Source organism: Triturus cristatus, chromosome 7, assembly GCF_964204655.1.
Source record: "Triturus cristatus chromosome 7, aTriCri1.1, whole genome shotgun sequence".
NCBI classification, from domain to species: Eukaryota; Metazoa; Chordata; class Amphibia; order Caudata; family Salamandridae; genus Triturus; species Triturus cristatus.
The window spans coordinates 1,842,078,058-1,842,102,050 of NC_140590.1; the positions used below are offsets into that span (position 1 = coordinate 1,842,078,058).

Consider the following 23,993-nt stretch of genomic DNA (forward strand, 5'->3'; position numbering starts at 1 on the left):
ACCCTGTTGGGACACCACACCCTAATTTCTTGGCGGAGCACCACCATCAGATCTCTGTCAGTGAGAAAAGAGTGGATCAAGTGACGAACCGTCCCTGCAACCCCTACTTTGTTGAACGTCTTCATAAAGTGTTGAGGTTGATGGCGGTGAATGTGATTGAAAGATCTGAAAGCACTGATTTTGACAAACAAGATGTGATTGCTGCATCCCAAAATTATGTTAGATAAAGGGAGAACACAGAGACATTGCCATTAAGAATGGTATCTCTTATATATCTCATGTGTTTTGTTCTTAGGTGAGATGAGGCGTATTGAGTTTATTTTGTCACACATCTTAATGCAGGATAGCATCTCTGTACCATATTTTCTGTCTAATTTTTGTCACAGCTCTTTTTACATCCTGGTTTCTCAAACTGTAAACAATGGGATTCAACACAGGAATGCCAATAGTAAACAGTACAGCAAAGAACTTGTCTTTTTCCAGGGAAAGCCATGATGTGGGTCTCATATACAGACCAAGCTCAGTCCCATAGAACAAAGCAACAGTAGTCAGGTGTGAGGAACAAGTGGAGAATGATTTTTGTCTCCCTCTAGCAGAGGGTATTTTCATAATATTTGAGATAATCAACACATATGAAGAAATTGTTAAGATAAATGGACCCAGTCCTGAAACAGCACCTAAACAATAGGTTCCAATATTGATATAATATAGATCCGTGCAAGAGAGTTCCTGAAGAGCAGTGAGATCACAAAAGAAGTGTTTGATTTTGTTGGATCCACAGAAGGATAAATGTGATACAAACAGAGTATGTGGGATGCAGTCCAGAAAGCCAAGCATCCAGGAGGCAACAGCCAGCAATGCCACAGCATTCTTGCTCATTATGACTGTATATCGCAAAGGGTTGCATATAGCAACATACCTGTCTAATGCCATGACTGAAAGTAAGAAGAACTCTGTGCTCACGAAGGAAAAGCAGAGATAGAACTGAAAAATACATGCAGAGAAGCTGATGGATTTGTCGCCTGTTGAACAAACTGACAACATTTTTGGCATTGTGACTGATGTGAATCCAATGTCCAGGAGAGACAAGTTCATGAGAAAATGATACATGGGTGTTTGAAGATGTTTGTCAAAACATATTATGGCAACAATGACAAGGTTTCCAAGCAGAGTCATTATATACAGGAGTGAAAACATAATGACAAGTGGGATCTGAAGCAGAGGATTTTGTGATAGCCCCAGAATCAAAAACCCAGTTAAGGAAGTATGATTAAACAGTTCCATAACTCCAAAGCTTCTTGGTTATAGTTCTCTGGTTAGAATGAAGACCTGGGGACTTAAGCAAACCACAACATTATGAGACGCAAAGAAGATTTTATTTACTGCAAAGCGTATTTTCAAATAAGAAGATTTATTTCAGTTTGTAATCTACTGTTATAAAGTTAGAGAAACAAAATGTACAATCCCAGCGTATAGTACACAGACCATCTAAATTCAACAAAGGCATGCTGACAAATACATTTGTGGGACCGAAATCCTAAATCCCACTACAGATCACAGAATCAGAACTGGCAGATCTTTGCTCTAGCAAAATAAATTTTAGAACATGTACATTTTGGTATGGTGGAATTTGCAAAACAGAACATTTAAAATCAATAACAGGTTTGTGGGAAAGATAAGGCCTGCCTGTAAATGGAGGTGATACTGAAAGGCAGCAGCTGGTGTTATTTAAATTGGCCTCTGTTAGCAATGCTGTGTTCAGAGCAGGAAGAATGACAAGTCTACTAACGGCAAATCAAAATGTTTCTGTGGACAGGTCATCCATGAAACCTTTTTGTTATTATTTTCATTGTCTCCCAAATGTATCACAAACGTTGCCACATCACTACAAACATGCATTGGCAAAGTCTATGAGCATAAATGTGGCCCAATACCACATGTTATTTGGAGCAACTGGACTAATTTCAACAGGATGCAATGTCTTTTGGTGTCAGTTATATGTGACTTTCTCAAGAAACTAATCACTCACTTATTTAAGGAATACTGGGCCTAATCTAGAGTCTGGTGGATGGACCATTGTTCCTCTGTCACAGAGGGACTGATCTATCCATCAGGCCAGAAGATATCTGTCCATCATGTTTATGGATTGGCCTGATGGGACACCATCTGTCATTCTGGAAGATGGTTCATCGGCTGAACCTCAGTTCTCTGTCATTAGTCCCCCATTCACCATAGATGGACACCACTCCTTCAACATTGGTATGCATCCACCATATTTAAACTGTCTTTCGTCAGAATGGTACAGAGGGACACTTGTGATGGAGGACAGCAATGACGATCTGGGTTTCCTACTGCAGATACATCCGTCAACACTCCTGTTCTACTGTCAAACAACACCGGCACCACTCAAAGCATTTACAACATGAACTACATGAACCACCAGCAATAAATCGAAGTCTCCTTTTTTTGACAAACAGAGGTTTCTTTAAGAGTGATTTTTTCTAAGAGGCGTCACAGTCAATACTAACAGGCACATGCATCAAAGGAAAAACCGGTCGCAAACGGGCAGATTCTCAGAATCTGCCCCTTTGCGACCGGTAATTTTGCATTTGGGATGCATCATCCCAAATGCAAAAATCGCAATTTAAGGAATCTCTAAATTGCGAATACTTAAATTGCGATTGCATTTAAGGAATCCTAAATTCAGATTCCTTAAATGCAATGCATTAAAGTAAAAAAAATTAGCGATTTCGCTAATAGGGGGAGCAAGTTACCATGAAGTTGAACTTCATGGTAATTTGCAAAAACTTTGAAAAATGCACTTTTGTGCATTTTTCAAAGTTTCATGTTGTGCACACACATGCCCTTAAGGCATGTGTGTGTGTGCAACATATGTGCACAGATCAATGTCAGGGGTGCAAAAGGGTGTCATTTTGACACCCTTGCACCCTTGAAATTGCATGAGCAATTTGCGAGTACCTACTGGTACTCGCAAATTGCTCATGCAATCTCCAATTCATTCCTATGGGCCTGGAGGCCCATAGGAATGAATGGGACAGCATTCCTTAATTGCGACTCGCAATTTGCGAGTCGCAATTAAGGAATCTGTAGGAATCGCTATTTTTATAGCAATTACTACATGCATAGGCTTTTGCAATTCCTTAATTGCTATTCCTTAATAATCGCAATTAAGGAATCGCAAAAGCCTACGTTGATGTATGTGCCAGTTAATCCTTTAGCAGTTTTTTATGAGCATTCCAGTCATATATCACAGTAGTACCAGGGTTCAAATTTAGATAAAAAAATTCATTCAAAAACTGTTGAAGTAAATGTTTTGTCCTGTAATAAAGGGTTATTGAATCACCAACTATTGGTTAGTTTATGCTGTGGTAATAAATCAATGTCAGCTGTAACTGGGGCAGTTGTCTGACAGAATATTGAAACCATAAATTTTGTGGGACATAAATATTGAGTCAAAATTATCTAGAACCAACAAATATTTTCCTATACTTATTATGTAAATGACAAAAATACCGAGAAAAAAATACTGTTATACCGTAATATTGATTACAAAAATATTGTTTTTTTTCTTATACATATTTTCAAAAAGTAATCATTAAATATAGCAACATGTAACAGTAATATATTACACATTAAATAAATTTTAATAATTTCAATATATATATAAATATTTTACTTTTTTTAAAAGCACACATTTATATATAGACATATGTGTGAATGTTTATGCACACATACATAATTCCAAACTATTAGTAGTATAATAATTGTAATTTATCTTAGAATTTACAATTTATTTCTAAAGCTTAATAATCTAAAAATATCTAAATGTATATATATATACACACACACACACACACACACACACAATAAATTAAAAAACAAACAAATAAACTGGATACAAATTAAAAATATACCAATCTAATAAAACATAAAACTAAACAACAAATATAAATTTCAATTTACTAAAAATATATTGGTCATTACAGTCTTTATTGATTAAAAATAATATATATAAAAAAATACACAAAACCTTCATCACAATATACATATAAACAATATATATAAAGCTAAAAAATTGTAGGAATAAGACATATTCTAATCCCACTCCAATCTCTGCAACAGAAGGGAAAATGTTGTAATCAGAGTGGTAAAATGTATTATTCCCAATCCAGTTAGTGCAACCGTAGGGAAAGTGTTTGACTCAGGAAGGATACAACTTACTATTCCCACTTCAGTTACTGCAACAGTAAGAAAGGTGTTGGATTGAAGAGGGGTAAAATTTAATATTCCTCTACTAGTCAGTCCAACAGTAGGGAAATCATTGGACTCAGGAAGGGTAACATTTTCTATTCCCACTCCAGTCTGTGCAACAGTATGGAAAGTGTTAGTTTACAGATGGATAAAATCTACTATTCCCACTTTAGTCAGTGCAACAGTAGGGAAAGCATTGGATTGCGGAGGCATAGAGGTACTATTCCCACTCCTGTCTGTGCATCAGTCGACAGAGAGTAGTTAACTTAAAAAATATATATATATTTTATCAACTACATTAAATAACAAAAGAATAAAATATTAAATTGAAATATATGAATGATTCTGATTTTTAAATAAAAACTTACAAATGTATTGCAATGTTTAATACATATTTTAAATTAAAACAGATATTAATAATAGAATTAAAATACCAAACTGTATTTTTACAATTACAGCCAACAAATGTAATGATAGTTACAATTTAAAAACATAACACAATTAACACATGACATAATAAACAACTATTTTTATGTTTATTTTTACTTAAATAACTTCCAACCCTATAGTGCTGTATCGGTGTAAGGTTTTTAGTAATGAAAGGAAGATTGGCGCTCAAGCTGGTATGGGTGTATTTGCCATGCTTTGTGTATGTACGGTGCTGCCAGGTAGGGGGAAGACACCTTGAAACCCCCATAAATATGCGAGTCCAGAAACCCACAATAATAATGAGTCCCGTAATTGGGATGACTTTCTGGTTTAAAAAGTCTTGTTTCTTAACAGAATCTGCAGTCCACACCAGTATGATGATTTAAATGTATTTAATAATGCAACAACGAAAAACAACCAGCCAACACGTGTTTCATCACATGAGGGAGTTATCCTGTGACTTCTTCAGGGCTACGGAGCTGCGGAGTAGATGGAAGATTAGACTGGCCGGTGATAATTTCAACCCGGCTGGGTTATCTAGAAAGGTTTGAGTAGGATGAAAGCGGGCAGTGTAATCCCTGGGTGAATCGACCTAAAGTAGGTGCGCAGAACGAGATGCGTGTGCAGGACGCATCTGAATGATCCAACTGGGGATGTAGATAGCCGTAAGTGGAGTCCACATCCGGACAGCAAGACGGCACCAGTGTCACTCTTACCCCATTTTCGAACTTTAGACTCTCCACCATTAGGCGTACCCGCCTTTTCCTCACTGGACACTGGACCCCGCCTTATCCACCACTTACGGCTATCTACATCCCCAGTTGGACCATCCAGATGCGTCCTGCACACGCATCTCATTCCGTGCACCTAATTTAGATCGATTCACCCAGGGACTACACTGCCCGCTTTTATCCTCTGCAAACCTTTCTAGATAACCCAGCCGGGTTGGAATTATCACTGGCCAGTCGAAACTTCCATCTACCTCGCAGCTCTGTACAGCCCTGAAGAAGTCACGGGATAACTCCCTCATGTGATGAAACACGTGTTGGCTGGTTGTTTTTCGTTGTTACATTATTAAATACATTTAAATCATCATACTGGTGTGCACCGCAGATTCTGTTAAGAAACAAGACTTTTTAAACCAGAAGTTATCCCAATTACGTGTGCCTGGGACAGTGTTTCCCAACTTCCAACCCTATACCGCTACAAAGTAAACAACACACACTTAAAATATATCTCGAAATTACAAGAATTTCAAATGTATATAATTATTTATCAATTAAATATTTAATAGTAATTAACTAATATTAAAATATTTATATTTAATTAACTTCCTACCCTTTATACCTAGAAACCCAAATAAGCATATATATTTAAAAATATCTTAATTACATCATTTACACAATTAATTATCAATTAAACAATAACAATTAACAATAATAATTCAATTATATTTAATGAACTTACCTACCTTTACCCCTATAAACACAGCAACCTGCACCTCATATGTAAGTTGAAACTGCACTTAATTACACAATTGTCATAATAAGTAATCAATTAAAAAACAATAATTATTAATTGTTAGTATTATTTTCCTTCATACCCTTACCCATACAAAAACCATAACCCACACTCAAAATAATAATTAAAATGTAATTAATTCCACAATTTACAGAAATAATTACCAACTAAATGCTTAATAATAATTACAAATTAATCATTCAATAATTCTAATGAAATTGCTTTCCACCCTATACCCCTACAAACCCCAAAACCTCCACCTAAAACTAAACATAATTTAAAAAGCTTAATTACACAGTTGACATAATTAATTATGAATGAAATACTCAATATTAAATAATAATTAATTACACATTATAATTAATTTACTTCCAACCCCGTACCCATATATACACCCCACAACCTGCAATGGCCCTAAAAATACAGATAAATTATTACGTTAGATTTAAGAACAACAAATGTATAGACTATATTAAAAACCATTAACAATAATTATACAAAACATTTATAACATATACAGTTGAAATATATACTAAAATATGGAAAAATAATTACGAACGATGTTACTAACAACATTATTTTTGTACACGATATTAACAACATAGACATTTTTAACACCGATATTACTTACCTTAAAATCGATATTCTTGTCCAAGATATTTTGCACATATTATTTGTGCATCATGATATTTCAGACTCAATATTTCTGCTCCTGTATATATTTTTTTCGATATTTTGTCTGAATACCAACTGGGGCATGGTCAGAAATAAGGATGAAACAAATATCGACCTTTGTCAGAGATTGTAAAGGATTGTGAGTGGCAAAAATATAGTCAATCCTGTAGTTCCAATGATGTACAGAGGAGTAAAAGGTAAATTCCATACAGTCAGTATGCAAAGTCCTCCAGAGATCAGTCAAACCTTAAGAGTGAATAGACTTTGTAAAAGAGTTTTGTTTTTGTTCGGAGTATAGTTGAACTAAGAGCATTGATCAATAAAAGGGTCCAAAAGTTTATTGCAGTCCCATCCTACAATAAAGTTATTGTGCGTATGAAAGCAATAAAATAGTAAGGTTATCCTAGAATTGAAAATCTGCACCTGTTGGACTATAACCTTGCATATTGCGACAGGTACATTAATAATATTTGGAATGAATAGAAGCCATCTACCATCCGCATCTTGAACTTCTTTGTGGATGTCTACTCATAATTATTCATGAAACCCATTGTCACTTAATCCTAGATAAATGTGTCATGACACACTGTTTCTAATAGGGTTACACTGATTATTTACAGTCAAGGGACAATGAATATAAATGAACTTGAAAGTGTACTGTTTAGACAAAATAGGAGATCATCCAAAAGGCAATCATATGGCAATGCTTAAGAAATCTAGAAGAATAGGTAGAGTGGTTGATCAAAGAGAGTGACAGGCAGAATAGAAGAAAAATAAAAAAAGGGGTGAAATGTAAAAAGGAAAAGGAGAAAGATACAGGCAAATTCTGGGAACTCACATTTGTTTAAGTAGAAAAGATGGCAAAGAGCCAAAAGACTTTAACCATGTGAGAACAGAAAAAAAGGAGAACAGTAGTAGTAAACATGGACGATGGCAGAGCATATATGTGGAGGGCATCCAAGGACTCACCACCCCAAAAGAGGAGTCAGTTATAAAATAAAGTAGACTAAGGTATGGATAGGACAGACTTTTCGGTGACATACAAAATTGTTACATAGATGAACACCTACCAATACAAGAAACAAATTCATATACATTGATTTGTGTAGATATGGAAAGACTATAAAAGTCAAGACCACAAGACATAGCGATCCAACCTCAAGGACACACAGAGGACCTGTAAAGACAAGAATAAAGTCATTGCATACACTGTATGATAGAACAGCAAAAGCAAACACACTTTGAAGAAATTTATAATGGACCATAACAATAACATGAGAAACGAGTTCAGTCTTCCCAAGATCCATTGCCTCTACTTTATGAGTATGGATGAACTTCTTTAGGTCCATTGGATCTTCAAATGTTCGGGACCCTTCTTTGTTCTTGACTTTAAAGGGACTATGATAAATGAGACCAAAACAAGAATGCATGGATCTCAAAGTAGGGCTAAGATCCAGAAACTTCTTCAGTTAAAGAGGCATTTGACAAGCCACACAACTCATTCAAAGAATATCTACTGACCTGACCATAACATTTGCTTGCATTGTTTTGAGGCTGAGATCACCATCATGAGGTCTGAGTATTGTTGAAAATAGACAATATTATCCTGTGGGTGGGCATAGTTGGATATGGAATGAGTAGGTGACCCACCACAAGAAGCTCTCATTATATTAAGAATGGGACTTTCCTTATGCCCAAGAACTTTAGGAATGGCGAGCCTTAGGAAACCTATCATGTCAGAGCTCTCCATTCCTTAACCCCTTCGGTGCCCGCCCCTTTCCCCGCCCAGTGCCGCGCCTTGCATTAGCGGGCGGAGTTCATGACGAGCTGGACTCGTCATGGGCACAGCGCCACCGCAGCCCATGACGAGTCCAGCTCGTCATGGGCACTGAAGGGGTTAAAGAAGGCCTAAGATTCTGCAATTATTATGTCTATTACTGTTTTCCTGGTTCTCACTGTGCTTTTTGAGCTGGAAGATTTCTTTCAACATGGAGTCCACTCGAGAAATAACATCCTGGCATAGCTGATGCTGTGTTCGATGTCAGAAGCTCTAGAGTCCAAATCTGACCATTTCGCCTCAATTCTTTGATGTGTGGCATTAGTTTCAACAAGGTTAAAAGTTTTTAATTTCATCTATTAATTCCAGCAGAGGGAGGAGCAATGGAGATTTAGTTGGAGACCCTGATCTTTTTTGCCCATTTATCAACATTACCAGTTTGGTCCCTCAGGGATGTAACTGAAGGAGTGGGAGATAAAGAGTGTTTAGATGTAGATGGCAGCTGATGATTAACGGTTAACAAAGTATGTCCACTACTTGTATATGAAAAGGCAGATCATAATAATACATCACTGGAAGCAATGGAATGAGGACCTGAGTGGAAGTGACAATGTACTTAATATTTTGCTGTCTTGTGGTGATATACTGTAGAAGCAATGATCAAGAACTTTGCCAGAAAAAGTCAGTCATAGAAGGTGGAATCCAGCTCAGCCCTAGTGATCATCTTGGAACACTCTGACAGCTCATCATTATTATTGTTTTAATGTAGAGGAAGAAATGAGGTAGTTTAGTAAACTCTGTAGAGTTGGGAAAAAGTAGTTTTATTGAGATATATATTTTTTTAAGTTTACCCTGGTACTCTTGCATACATTTTTAGAAAGTACTGCGATACCTACTGATTTACAAAAAACGAAAAGATATGTTTGACAAAGGACACTCTATGACACACCACTCCATTCTATGAAATTCTACTCCACTCTACAACACCCCACTGCACTTAGGACACGCCACTCCACTGTATGCCACTCCACTCCACACTACAATATTCCCTGCCACTCCATTCTATGAGATGTCACCCTTCTTGATGACATGCCACTGCACTCTATGCCCCACCACTCTAAATCACGCTGTGACACACCATTCTAAGGCGCACCACTCCACTCTACTCTACAACATGCCACTCCACTCTAAGCCACTACACTCTACTCTGCAACACAACACACCACTACAGGCCACAATAGGTCACTCTGCTCTACGGCGCAGCACTCTATGCCATAACACTCTATGCCACAATACTCTTTGCTACAACATTCTACTCTATGACCCCTAAGTCAACTCTATGCTACAGTGCTCCACTCTCCCCCACTCCACTGGACAACACTGTACTCTACTCTAATCTCTGATTCAAGCCACTGTCCCAACTATGGAAAGCAGCTCATGTTACATCTATAATGAAGAAACCAACCACAGACCCCAAAGACTATTGACCCATACCACTCCTCCCTCTGTTGGGAAAGATTCTGGAGACGAATGTTAACAAACAGCTCTCGACCTACCTAGAGAACAGCCTGCTGGACATTTCACAATCAGGCTTCTGACCATCACACAGCACTAAGATGACTCTACGTGCAGTAGTAGACACTGTTAGGCTAACCCTGGATGCCGAACATCTTGCCATACTGGTTCTGCTTGACTTATCAGCAGAGTTTGATACAATCTTGCACCCTATTCTGGTGCAGTGTCTTCAGAAGTTAGGTATTCAGCGATCTGTCTTCAACTGACTGATTGACTTCCTCAATGATAGGGTCCAAACTGTTTCCATGGGGACTTTCCACTCCAGCACCATCCCCATAGACAAGTGAGTTCCGCAGGGCTCCTACTTGAGCTCTACACTTTTAACATCTGTGTTGCTCTGTTAGACTAGCTAGTTAAGTCCTTTGGGTTTGAGACATTCCATATGCAGATGACACCCAGTTGGTCACCTCATTGGGGCAGGGCCTGGAGAATGTCAAATTGAGATTCCTCACATGCATGAGAGAGATTGCCATCTGGATGTCCCTCAACTGTCTCCAAATTTGTGGGAACAAAACAGAGATTCTACTGTTTGGTAAAGTTCAGCTCCAGAACAGAGGATTGGTGGCCAGCAGAACTTTGTTCCTCCCCTTTGCCCAGTCAAACTTCAAGAAACCTAAGCATACTCATATATGACCGACTATCTATGCAGGATCATATCACCTCCATTGCGAACCTGTTTTGGTATCATGCCTCTCCTCAAGTAAATCTTTTGGTGGCTTCTGCTAAGCTCAATGTAAAACACTCATCCATGCCTTAGTCATTAGCCGTTTAGACTATGCAGTGCTCTGTTGCTCTGATACCATGCGCCTCCTCAAGAAAATCTTTGGGTGCCTTCTGCTAAGCTCATGTAAAACACACATCCAGGCCCTAGTCCTTAGCTGCTTAGTCTATGGCAGTGCTCTGTTCCTCGCCTCAAATGAACATCTTCTATCAAAACTGCAAGGGGCCAAAACACTGCTGCCCGTAAAGTAAACCACATGCCGCCGAGAACTCCATCAGCCCCTATACTAAGAGCCCTGCACTGCAACCCCATCCATAAGAGTACGCCATTAAATCTGCTTTGCCTGACTTATAAAGGCTTGTCAGGCTCAGTCCCAAAGTACCTTCACAACAGGCTCACTCCTTATGTCTCAAACCGAGAGCTGCGATCAAGCAATCAATTACTATTATGTCTATGGTGAATTCGCACCATTAACCATTGAGGCAGAACCTTTTTCTGTCTTGGCCCGCTTCACTGGAACATACTTCATCTGTGTGTGCCTAAGTCTATGTGAATTAAATTAACACCTTAAAACCTGGCTGTTTCAATGCTGCCTCTACCCCAGTGCTGGTCTTCAAGCAACGAGATGTCCCACTGGGGACAAGTTGTGCGCTATATCAAGATTCAAATAACATAAAATATGGCACTCTATCACACTCTTCTCAACTGCATGACACTCTATTCCACTCTAAGCAACTCCCTTTATGCCACTCCATGCCACTTTACTCCACTGTACCCCATGACACACTACTCCACACCACTCTTTGCCACTCCACTCTACTACACTGTACTCCACACTATGCCTGTGAACTACACTGTACTGGACAACATTCCAATCAAAGACACTCCCCTAGATGACACTGCAGTCTACGACATGCACTCTATGATACTCCATTCTATTCTTTGGCACTCAATTGTACAACACTCTACTGCACTCTAAATACATTCAGACATCACAGTAGTAGTGTATTATTAACTTAGCATCTACTATGGAGTGACCATAAGGCACATAGTTATTACAATAATAAACAACAGTTTATGATAAAAACACATTTAAAAAAATATATATACAAATGAAATAAAGAAATCAAAAGTTTAAGATTGGTTATAGTTAGGAAAACTTAATTTATTACTTCTATGCAAAACCAACATAAATGACACAACCCATTGAAATGTTATTGTTATAACTTAAAGTGATATTTGGCTCTCCAAGTAAAATGTACTGTAACTCATGCACCTCTGTACACAGTGTTGTCAACTTACTAGCCAGCCTAAGTGAACTATAACTCACGTCTTCCCCTTGCACTGCCAATACTCTTTCGAATTACTTCATTTATAGCATGTTAAATCATAGTATTCATAACAGTTATGACATCTCCATTAACATCATTTATAAGACCACTGTGCATAGTGGAAGGGCGAGTTATAGCCCGGCTCCAGCTTCTGCAACATCGTTGCAGATTTCATTGCACCCCTAGCCTTATAGTCCAAGGACTACATCTTCCCCGGTGACCTAAATTTCCATGTTGACAACCCTAAAGACAAAAACATGTTCACCTACTCAACAGTATGAGTAGCTTAGGGTTGACCCAGATTGTGCACGACCCTACACACACAGTAGGACACATGCTGGACCCTATTTTCACCTACAGTCACATCAAAGAGCTCACATGGATGGATCCCTCCATTATCAACTTTAGCATCGCCAGCCCCCGCAAAGCCACCCTCAAGATGACCAGCACTATTGGAGGCCAACCTCACAGATGCCCCCAACACCTCCAACCCAGCAACCATCATCAACCTCGAACAGGGAGTGAAGAACTTTAGTGCCTGGATCACCGTTTGAGCCAACAACATCATCCACATCAAGAGCAATATCCATAGAAAATCCTCCAAAAAGGGCAGCTGGTACACCCAAGAACTCAGAAGAGTGAAACCAGATAGCAAACAGCTGGATAGGTGATGGTGCACCAGCAAAGACACCTCCAATAGGGCTGCCTTCAAGACCTCCCTCAACCTCTACAACCACCTGCTGAGGGCAACAAAGAAGACAGCCCAAGCTGCATGCATCGAAACCAGTGCCAACAACACCAAGAAACTTTTCAACATCGTTAAGGAATTCTTTAGCCCAGCTGCCAGTGGAAACCAAGTCAAGTCAAGTCAAGCAGGCTTTATTCGACAATTGTCATAAAAGCACAATGCATACATTAATCATAAAAATTCATACCCTTGATTTAAAAGAAAAACTTTAAAAGATTACACAATAAAAAACTTCATAGTCTTAAAATGCAGATGCGATATTTTCCTAATAAATATAGTACAAATAGGATATTTAAGAAAATCAACCACTAATTATTATTCTCCTTAGAGCCCAAGACCACCCAAGAAACTTTGCCACTGATATATAAACTAAAGGTATGGTACTTGTGCAGATAATTCTAGTTGCTAACACACCACTCTTAGTACCAAGTAGCTTGCACATAGGTCTCAGCCATACCCTGCGCGGAGCAGAGTATTCCGGGCACTCAAATAGAATGTGAATAAAGGATTCCATAGGTGCTAGGCAACTAGGACAGATGGCCATTCCGCCTTGGGACCATCTCGATGTAAATGCTCTGATTGGCAAGCTTCCAATTCTAAGTTGAAAATAGAGCTTTACATCAAGTGGCTTAGTTATATCATCCCAGTATGCTTCAAGGCCAATTTCATCTTTAAAATCTAATAAAGTCCCTGTAAGCGAGAGTGGGGCACTTGTCCTAAAAGTCTTAGATGCTACCATCTCCCAGTATTTATCCTTGACGGCCTTCTTAGATGGAAAACTAGCATTAAGAGGATCCTCCCATAGTGTTTCCATTCCCAGTTCTCCGAGAATGCCCCTGATGCCAACTATCCATTTAATTTTGTGAAAGATATCATACTTTATTATATCCATAAGACCTGTGGCGTATGTTCTTAATTCAGGGGTTAACCACAGGCACCTCCAATATAGCACCGGGCGCAATTTTGCAATGTAATTCATTGGCTTCATTCCTAAATCATAAAAATGGGGACACATAGGAGTACTCTGTGGTAAATTAATGAGAATACGTAGGAACTTGTTCTCGGATACAGACATTTTTGTTAGATTCTCAAAACCCCAAATCTCGGCACCATAGAGGGCAGAACTAACCACCTTCGCGTCATAGACTCGGAGGACTGGAGCAATTGGCTTAGTAAATGATTTAGCAAACTCAGAACATAGGGCTCCAGTCAATTGGCGATGTTTAAGCGTTGCCAACTCTGTCTGTTGGTTCCAATGTAAATCATGTTGGACATTTACACCCAGATAGCTAAATGCCCTCACTTGGTCAAGCGGTAAGTTATTCATAAAACGTTTACCCTTGAAGGTTTTGTGCTGATTAAAAGACATAAATTTAGATTTTAGCACATTTATCTCAAGGCCTCGTGTGGTACAGAAGTCTTAAAAAATAAATAGTGCTCTCTGTAACCCACTCGGGGTCTTGGAAACAATTAGGGTATCATCTGCAAACATCAAAATGGGTACTTTAACACCAGCTAAAATTAGGGCATCTACATTGGCTTTGATCATTAGCTTTGCTACGCCATTAATATACAATGAAAACAAAGTGGGTGCCAGGACACAACCTTGGCGTACCCCTCTCTCTACTGGAAACTGGCTGGTAACATTTCCAGGGGAACCCCACCTAATTTGTGCGTAATTATGCTCATGGAGTCTCATGACCAGTGTTAAAAGGGCACAAGGCATTCCCAAATCGTGCAAAATCGAAAGCTGCCCTTAAATCGATAAAGGCAACATATAGACTACCCTTTTCCAGTTGCACTGCCTTCCAGTGCAACATTGAAAAATGTAATACTTGGTCAATAGGCCTGGTGCAAGCCCTAAATCCTGCCTGGAGGTGTGAAAGGATGTTCTGCTCTCGCTCCCAGGCCTGGATGTTGTTTAAAATCATTCTACCTAAAATCTTTTGCATAGACTCTATCAGACTAATCGGACGGTAATTACCAGGGAGTGTCTTATCCCCCTTTTTGTAAACTGGTATAATTTCCGCACCATTCCATGAGGCCGGAATGGGCGCTCCTTTCGCCACTGCGTTCGCTAATAACAGTATATACCTACCCCAGGACTTTTTATCATGCAAAAAAGCGTCTATGCCCGCCGCCCTGCCAGCAACCAATGATTCCAGTGCCAAGTTTACGTCCCCTATATTAAATGCCTCATCTAAGAAGGGTGAGTAGGTAGGTTGATCCCTAATGCTTGCTGCCAAGCTTTTTGCATATTGGGGCTTAAAATAAACCACCCAGTCATCCTGTGCAACCCAGTTATGGGGTTTTTCTGGTTTCCCACCACATCCCCACTTAATTATGCTCCAGAAACGCTTTGAATTATTGAGGGCACTAGCCTTTTTGAGCTCTTGCCACCTCTGTTCGTCCCATGCGCGTTTTGCTTTATACATTGCTTTTTTGTAGTCAATCCTTGCACTGCGGACAGCACTACTAGTTCCTACTCTTATAGCCTGCCCCAAAGCAAAACGAGCTTGCCTACATTCTTGGTTATACCAGCATGGCGAGTTATTGGACAATTCCTTACTCGGCTTTGCTGGTCTAATGAAGAGGTTTTTTAGTTGCTGAAAGAACGTTTCGTGGACCTTGGTAAAAGACTCAAGGTCTGAGCTACTACTAAGGATGGTACTCATCTCATGGGTTGCATGTGATAACTTACTAAGAATAAGGTCTACTTTCACCTGGTTATCTACCATTTGCACCCACTTCAAATGGCGCATATCATTTGTAGGAACTAAATTTGGGGGGGACGATTCATTATACGCACTTTCAGGTACGGTCAAAACCCAGCAAGACAAAAACATACGTAGAGGGTTATGATCACTCTCCAACCAATCAATAATCAACATATCCTCTAGGTAAACCCATAATCTTAAACTCACTAGGATATAATCTATTCTACTTTGGCCCAGACTACTCTTATAGGTACTTGCCCCCAACCTGTCCTGTGCAGTCCTAACATTGGCTGCCCTAAGGCCTTTGTTTAGACAAATTGAATTGATCTGGATAGCCACCTCGGACCATCTTTTAATTGGCGCAAGTTCCAGTATTGGGATACCCCATTGAGCATCTTCTTCCATTGTGTGGTTCCAATCGTAGCTTAACAAGGGTTCGAATGTCACATTAAAATCACCAGCAACAATTATATGCGATTGTGTAGAATATCTTTCGATCAGGTCTTCTAAGGCAGCTATTGTCTCAGATTTCCTACCCCCTGTGCTCCTGGCATATACGTTGTAAATATCCACAGGTTTAGACTGCCCTTGTTTGAGACTGATGATCTGGATATCCCTATGGTTAGATGGAAGTGACTTCACATTAATTTCCAAATTCTGCTTTATCCAGATAGTCAATCCCCCTGAGGGACGCCCTTTTGCGCCCTTCTCTGCCGGTATATTAAAATTTAAATACCCTACGAGGAATTGTGGGTCGAGAAGCCATGTTTCCTGAAATATGCAAATACTGTACAAGTTAATAAAGGTGGTCCATTCCGGAATCAGTACTTTAGAGTTCAATCCTGCAATGTTCCAAGATAAGATTGAACCAGGTTTCTCTAAAGTATCAGGGGAATTAAAAGGCTCAATCTTGTTAGGATCATTTGGATAATTTCTTTGCCCAAGGGATGGTAAACCTTCCAATATACCTGAAATTTCAGAAGTGCTCATAATACCTAAATCAGGGTTCGCATGTTTACTTTGGCTTTCTGCTGCCTTGCCCTGGAAAGGATTAAATAAGTCACTTGCCCCCCCTAGTCAATCATTAAGTTTGAGGCCCGAGCAATCATTGTCTTTCTCAGTTAACCATTTTATCTGGCTATTGTGCCAATGTCGGGGGAATGTGGATCTAAGTTGAATAGCCGAATAATCTGGAGAACAACTTCTAAACTCCAGCGAGACTAGATTTTCTGCCATGACCACCTGTTTAAAGGTCAATTCAATGCAATCAGTTGGCTCCCCATAGTGAGTAAGCCTGCGCGCCCTGGTAATGTCTTCTCTAATCACAGAGCAACACCCCCTGGTATGCCTGATCCAGTGAATAGCCTTGTTTGTTAAAGAATCTGTTGTTTCTATATTTTTTACTAGGCCCAGACTAGGGACGTTCACCATATAAACTTTAGGTAGTCTAGGCATCTTTACAACACACGGGTAATCTCCCCTAGAATCAGTAGTAGGTTTACTGTTAACTTGTTTAGGTATAAAAGAAAATTTGCTGCTACTATGCATGTCATTTACTTGTTGTCGACCACTCCTTTCATTGAACAATGATTTCCTAGGTCCATCACATTTTTGGTTTGCACTATGAGCTTTCTCAACCCCCTTTTTAAGTTTGACCACTTCGCTATATTGGACGGCAGTTTCAGGCTGTCCACTATCCCTACAAGTGCCATGCATGGTGGATTGCACTAGCTCTTTTACCGGGACTTTAGGTATGCCACTTAATTCCTTATTAGCTAGGCAAGTTGGACAGTGGCCTTTGTCTAATAGACTACTCCTCACTACAGCGGTGAGGTTGTCAATCTTGGCTTTCATACATTCAACTGTCTAACATCATAATTGGACCATGGAGGTCAGGTCAATCCGACCATCCATTTTGTATGCATGAAGATCAGGAACATCACACAATAATATCTCTTTATCACCTCGGGAAGCATCAGACTTACACGAGCTAGCTAAGTGTAAATCAGGACCTACCATGTGATTATCACATACTGCATTTGCTAAAGCTGAGAATCTGTTTTTACATACTATGATAGGATCAACCACAAGAGGGCAGATATCTCTTATCTCAGTATTGGTGTTCGAGGTCACGACCCCCTCCTCGGTGTTGTTTCGCTCTTGGCCTTTGTTAGGATAATCACTCTTGTTCCTAGCTACAAACATTTCGGGGACCACTGGGCCTTGTTTTTTACCAACCCTCGATACTGAGACTGGATTTTTACACCCTTTTCCTACTGTCTTCCTTGAGACGGGGTTGGCTATAAGTAGGTCTCCACATTCCTCAATTAAGTCATCTATACGATTCATAACACAATTGTTCCCCGCATGTGTAGCTAGCTTCCTTGTCTTTCTAGCTTTTTTTACCTTGGTCAACACACTTGAACTCTCATCCCCTCCCTCAATGGTCTTCCTTTTCCCCATGATATAGGTCTTGTTTAAAGCAACTAGGCTTTTTCAGTCTGAAGGAGTCACTGTCAGTTAAGTATCTTTGGGAAGGAAGAGTAGCACAACAACAGTACCTTTAGATCATAAAATAGGGGGTGGCCCAGCCCGGCCTCATCCGGTCACAGACGGGCAAGGACGGGCCCGCCCTTTGCCCGGGCTTTGCCCGGGCACCGCCTGCGTGCATCCCGCGCTGCGGTGCTCGACGGCGCTTCTTAAGCGCAAGGGCAGTGATGGCTCCTCCCTCCTGGGAGCAAAGGACTCTGGTGCTGGTACTCCCCCCTGCAGGCAATCAGGCAAAGTACAGCGCGTCCCGCGCTGCGGTGCTCGACGGCTCTTCTTAAGCGCAAGGGTAGTGATGGCTCCTCCCTCCTGGGAGCAAAGGACTCTGGTGCTGGTAGACCCCCCCCAGGCAATCAGGCAAAGTACAGAGCGTCCCCAGTGGAAACAACATCACACCCTCACCAGTGCTGTTTGACACACTCACCTACTTCTTCCATTACGAGATCGCAACCATATACAGAAACTTCGAACCCCAACCCACAACAATGGACTTCCTGGACAGATGCACCATCACCGCAACTGAAATAAACCACAGACTGACCACTTGGGACCTCCTCTCTACCAAGGACACCACCTTAACCATAAAATCCATCCACTTGGGCGCTCCCACAGACCCTAGCCCACACCACATCTTCAACTTCGGAAAACAAAGGAAACACGCCACCCTACTCAACATCTCTATCACTACTGTAATATTTCTTGATTGGATACAGGCCAAAGTCAGCCTACTACTCTTAAACCCTCTTCTGACCCCAGCAAACTCAAAAACTACTGGCCAATCTCCCGGCTCCCATTCCCAGCAAAGGTAGTGGAAAAAATAATCAACAAGAAACTCATAACACACCTGGAGCAGTACCAGCTACTGAAAGCCTCCCACTCTGGCTTCTGCACTAATCACAGCACCACAACCGCCCCGATCGAACCCACCAATACCATCCGACCCATCCTCAACTGAGGATAAACATCAGCTTTGATCCTCCTTGATCTCCTAGCAGAATTTGACACCGTATTCCACAATACGCTGATCAAAAGACCACCACATCTGCATCCAAGGGGACATGCTCGGATGGATCACCTCATTCCTCACCAGAAGAACCCAGAAGATTCACCTCTCATATTTCACCTCCGAACCCAAGGAGGTCACCTATGGTGTCTCCCAAGGCTTATCCCTCAGCTCCGCACTCTTCAACGCATATAACACCCCGAAGGCCAACATCATGAGATCGTATGGTCTCAACTTAATTTGTAATGCAGACAACACCCAACTCATCCTCTTACTCACTGACCACCCCACCACCACCAAAACCAGCTTCTACAGATGGATAACAAGCATTGCCAACTGGATGAAGATTAACTGCCTGCAGCTGAACACAGACAAAACAGAAGCATTGATCTTCGGCAAAGGCAGCAACACATGGAACGATTCCTGGTGGCCATCAGACCAAGGACCCACGCTCACTCCTTCTGACCACTCCAGAAATCATTGACAACAAGCTCACCATGATATCACATATCAAAGCTGTCAAGATCCCCCTGGGTGTGAGATGCACTGTGACACATGCCCTCATTGGCAGCCAATTGGATTACAGCAATGCCCTCTATGTACGAATCGCTGCAAACCTCCTACAGAGGATTCAGAATGGCGCAGCCAGATTAATTCATGGTCTTTCCCAATAAACTCACATTATGCCCCACTTCAGGCAACTCCACTGACTCCTGTACAGAAAAGATGCCAATTCAAGCGGCTGATCCATGCACACAAAGCTCAACACAAACATAGTCCCACCTACATTAACCGCCACATGAACATCCACCAACTGTTGACAAGACTATGCTCTGTCTCCCTTTCTTTTGCCCATACCTACTGCATCTACTGAAGCAGACGTGGAGGACACCTCTTTTCCCACATTGCAGCAAAGACCTGGAACAACTTCCCCAAGCAATTCCGGACCATAACTTTACTTCAGGAATTCTGAAAGTCTCTCAAGACCTGCCCTCATGACCTGGCTGATCGAATAAGCCTCCGACACCTGCAAATGCCTGGATACCCTGTCAGGTGATTAGCTGTGCTTTAAAGATCCTGATTGATTGATTGATTAAACCTTTGTTTTTTTAATTGAATATAAATAAAGATAAATATATAAATATAGATATAGTTATAGATATAGGTATAGGTCACTCAAATACTGTCTTTTTCTGATTTATCAAACTGGGCACTCTGAGGAAGATGTGTGTACTCAACATTCACAGTCTAAAAAATGTAATACCTTTGTGTACTGTAGCGTAACATAGCAAATTTGGCAAAGCATAGTCTCATAACAAAACATGGAAGATAGGATGAGTTCATCCAGACAGCTGAGCGTATGTTGGGAAGAAGGAGGGAAACAAAATGTTATCAGAAATTAGTTCAATTTTTATTTCGGATAATGCCCCTGTTTTATCTTCTTTTGATTTTTCCTTTGGCAATTCCAAAACTGGTTGTTGGAGATTTAATAACCTTTTTTTGTCTTTTTTAATAACTTTATTACCGAAGCTCCTGCTTTGATCACAGAATTTTCCAAAAGAACAAATCTATTGCTACCTCTGTCCCCAATAATGGGAAACTTTTAAAGATTCTTTCAGAGCCTTCACCATTGCTTTTTTTGCTAAAAAGAAGTTACACTCCCAATACCCTGTTTTGCTTCAGCAAATGAAAACACTGGAACATACTTATTTCACCTACAAATCTTGCACTGTTTCACTTGAAATGATTACACCTAAATCTAATCTTAACTAAGCCTGGATGGAGTTTGTGATACATGGAACTCGGCGGAATGACCAGAAAACTCTGCTGCACTATGTGGAGGCCCGCAAGCCGTGGAGTGCGCATGCCAATGAGTGTTCGAGTTGATTTTCAGCGCCGGGTGTTTGTCCTACGCTGGAAAATCAACTCAAATGGCATTATGCACAGTGCAAGAGGGTTCTGCTTTTTTTCTGCCGCTCGAGTAGATTTTCTATCCCAGCAGTAACATTCTCAACGCAAACAGGCTACTTTTCAACGGGAGTGGTTGCGACCTCCCATGACCACATTGAGAAATATGACCGCCTGTGCTGAAAAATCTCCTCAGGAGGTGGATTTTTCTTGTTCACGATCGCCAACTTGATGTTGTGGAGCTCGGGTGAGCAAAAATCTCACTGGGAGGTGGGTTTTCCTCGCTCGCCAACTTGATGTGTGGGAACGCAAGTGAGGAACAAAACTCAGCCCCCGAGTTTTATGGAACTCCGTATGCTCCTAAGAGCGTGGAAAACTCGGCAAACTCTGCGAGCGGGCAGAGTTTATTCCCCAGGCTTAATCTTAACAAAATTGCTACAACTGATGCATGTGACATTCTCAAAGATAGGTATCATGGAGGTCAATATAAGGCTGCCAAAATGCTAGCCATTTACTTCAAAATTTAAATAAGCATGTACAGCTATTGGACCCATCTGTAATAAATTTACTAGCACCACCTTTGATGTTTTTGCTTGTTTCCAATCCTTCTTTCAGTCATTATATTCAGATGCGCTACTCCATCAGACTCGAATGTACGAAAATTCTTCAATGTTCTTCTTAAACACCCTTCCCTTTCTAATATCTTCAAGAAAGCTAGAAGCTGATATTGCCCTTCAAGAAGTGGTAAATGCCATCAAATCCTAAAGCAAGCTAAAGCATCTAACCCAGGTGGTTTTTCCATTGAATTAATTTATTTTCATCATTTTTTGCCCCCCAGTTGCTTGAGTTTTTTTTATTCTTTCCTTACAACATCTGGAGCTAGAGGTTCCTTCATGGAAGCCCTGATTGGTCTTATACCTAAGCTTTATATGAAGCACACCCTATGCAAGAATTATCGCCCAAATTCATTAATTAATTATGAGAGCAAATTTTGGCTAAGATTCTTGCAGCTTGCCTAGAAACTTTAATTCCTCTTCTTGTCAAACCCGATCAATCTGGTTTTCTTAAGGGCAGAATTGCTACAAATAATGCTCAAATGTTCTCAAATAATGTTTCATTAGCTAAAAGGACCCCCATGCTTCCCTATCCCTTGATTCTGAAAATGCATTAGACCAGATTAATTTGCATTTAATGTTTACCACTATCCAATGGTTTGGTTTTGGTCATAATTGTATTTCCTTTGTAAAATTAATATATTCAGGCTCCTGTGCCAGTGTTTTTCTTAATGGTCATTACTCCCCTTATTTAAATTTACATGAAGGTGCTAGACGATGTTGTCCCCTCTCACATTTACTTTCTATCCTTGGTCTAAAACCTTTCTTGAGCGTATTTACTGTAATATACTTTTTTTTGGATTTAAACACAAGTCCCTTGATTCTAAACTTTCAGCATATGCCGATGATGTTTTCATTTACATGGATAATATTTTACCCGCTTTAGAGCCCTTCTTACAAGAGATTGATTTATATTTCAGCATTTCGGGATGTAAAATACATGGAGGTGGACTCAACAACGTATACAAGAAATCCCTCCAACTCACCACATCCAGCACAAAGGACTTCCCCATGGAACACCTCCATTTCCAGATCCAGATCAACCTCGGAATGACTCTATGTGGCATCCTCACCTACAGACCTCCCACAATCGCGTGCCACATTTACCACTACCATTTCAGACCTCATTGCGCCCCAGGCCCTCACAACCGCGGACTACGTATTCCTCGGAGACCTGAATTTCCACCTCGACAACCCCAGCGACCCCAATTCCACTGCCCTCCTGGACAACCTCGCCAATATCAGACTGGGACAGCTCGTCACCACCCCACCCACAAAGCAGTATACATCCTTGACCCCATCTTCACCGGAGGACACAACATTTGCTTCAGCCATAGCACACAAACCCCCTGGACGGACCTCCACTGCATCTACTTCTCCATCTCGAAACCCACTGCACACAAGCCTACTTCTCGCCCCCGTGAAAGAACTGGAGCAAGATCACCGAAGAGCACCTCAAATCCACCCTTAACCATGCTCGTCCTCCCACCATAGCCAACACCAACTCAGCGGCCAACCCACTCCACAGGTTGATCACTGACTGCGCAGACATACTCGCCCCCTCCAGAACCACGAAAGCCACCTGGCTCATCACCCACGACTCAATAAAGCCTGGAGGAACAGCAAAACCCCCAAAGCACACTCTGCCTACAAGACCGCCATGAGAGAGGACCACCAACTCATCAAAACCAAGAACAAGAATTTCATCCAAAACAGAATCATCACCAACTCCCGCAACTCTAAGGAACTCTTCATCATCATACAAAACTTTACCAAACCCTTCAGCTAATCCTTCGACATTCCTCCCACACAGAACCTCTGCAACAAACTCGGCTCCTACTTCCATCTCAAGATAAGTACTCCCTATGGCAACTTTGACAAGCAGAACCTAGGCACCAATTCTACTCCTTCAACTGCAAAGCAACCCAGCCTACCATCACCGCGTGACCCCTGTCAACACAGAAGACACTGCCAAGTACATGAAAAGTATACACTCAGGAGCACCCACCAACCCTTGCTCAACCCACATCTTCCACAGAGCCGTCTCTGCCATAGCACCCGAACAACAAGGTACCATCAACTGCTCCCTCCAAACAAGCACTTTCCCCGATGACTGGAAATGCACAGAAGTCAAGCCCCTCCTCAAGAAGCCCAC

General features: G+C 40.8%; 1 protein-coding gene across 1 annotated transcript; it reads right to left on the reverse strand.

The window, feature by feature from the left end:
• Nucleotides 1-333: 333 nt before the first annotated feature.
• On the reverse strand, nucleotides 334-1,296 carry LOC146813395 (olfactory receptor 5AP2-like). The gene has a single exon (XM_085615415.1). The coding sequence runs from the start codon at nucleotides 1,282-1,284 to the stop codon at nucleotides 334-336; it is 951 nt and encodes a 316-aa protein (XP_085471541.1). The 5' UTR covers nucleotides 1,285-1,296.
• Between the last annotated feature and the right edge of the window lie 22,697 nt (nucleotides 1,297-23,993).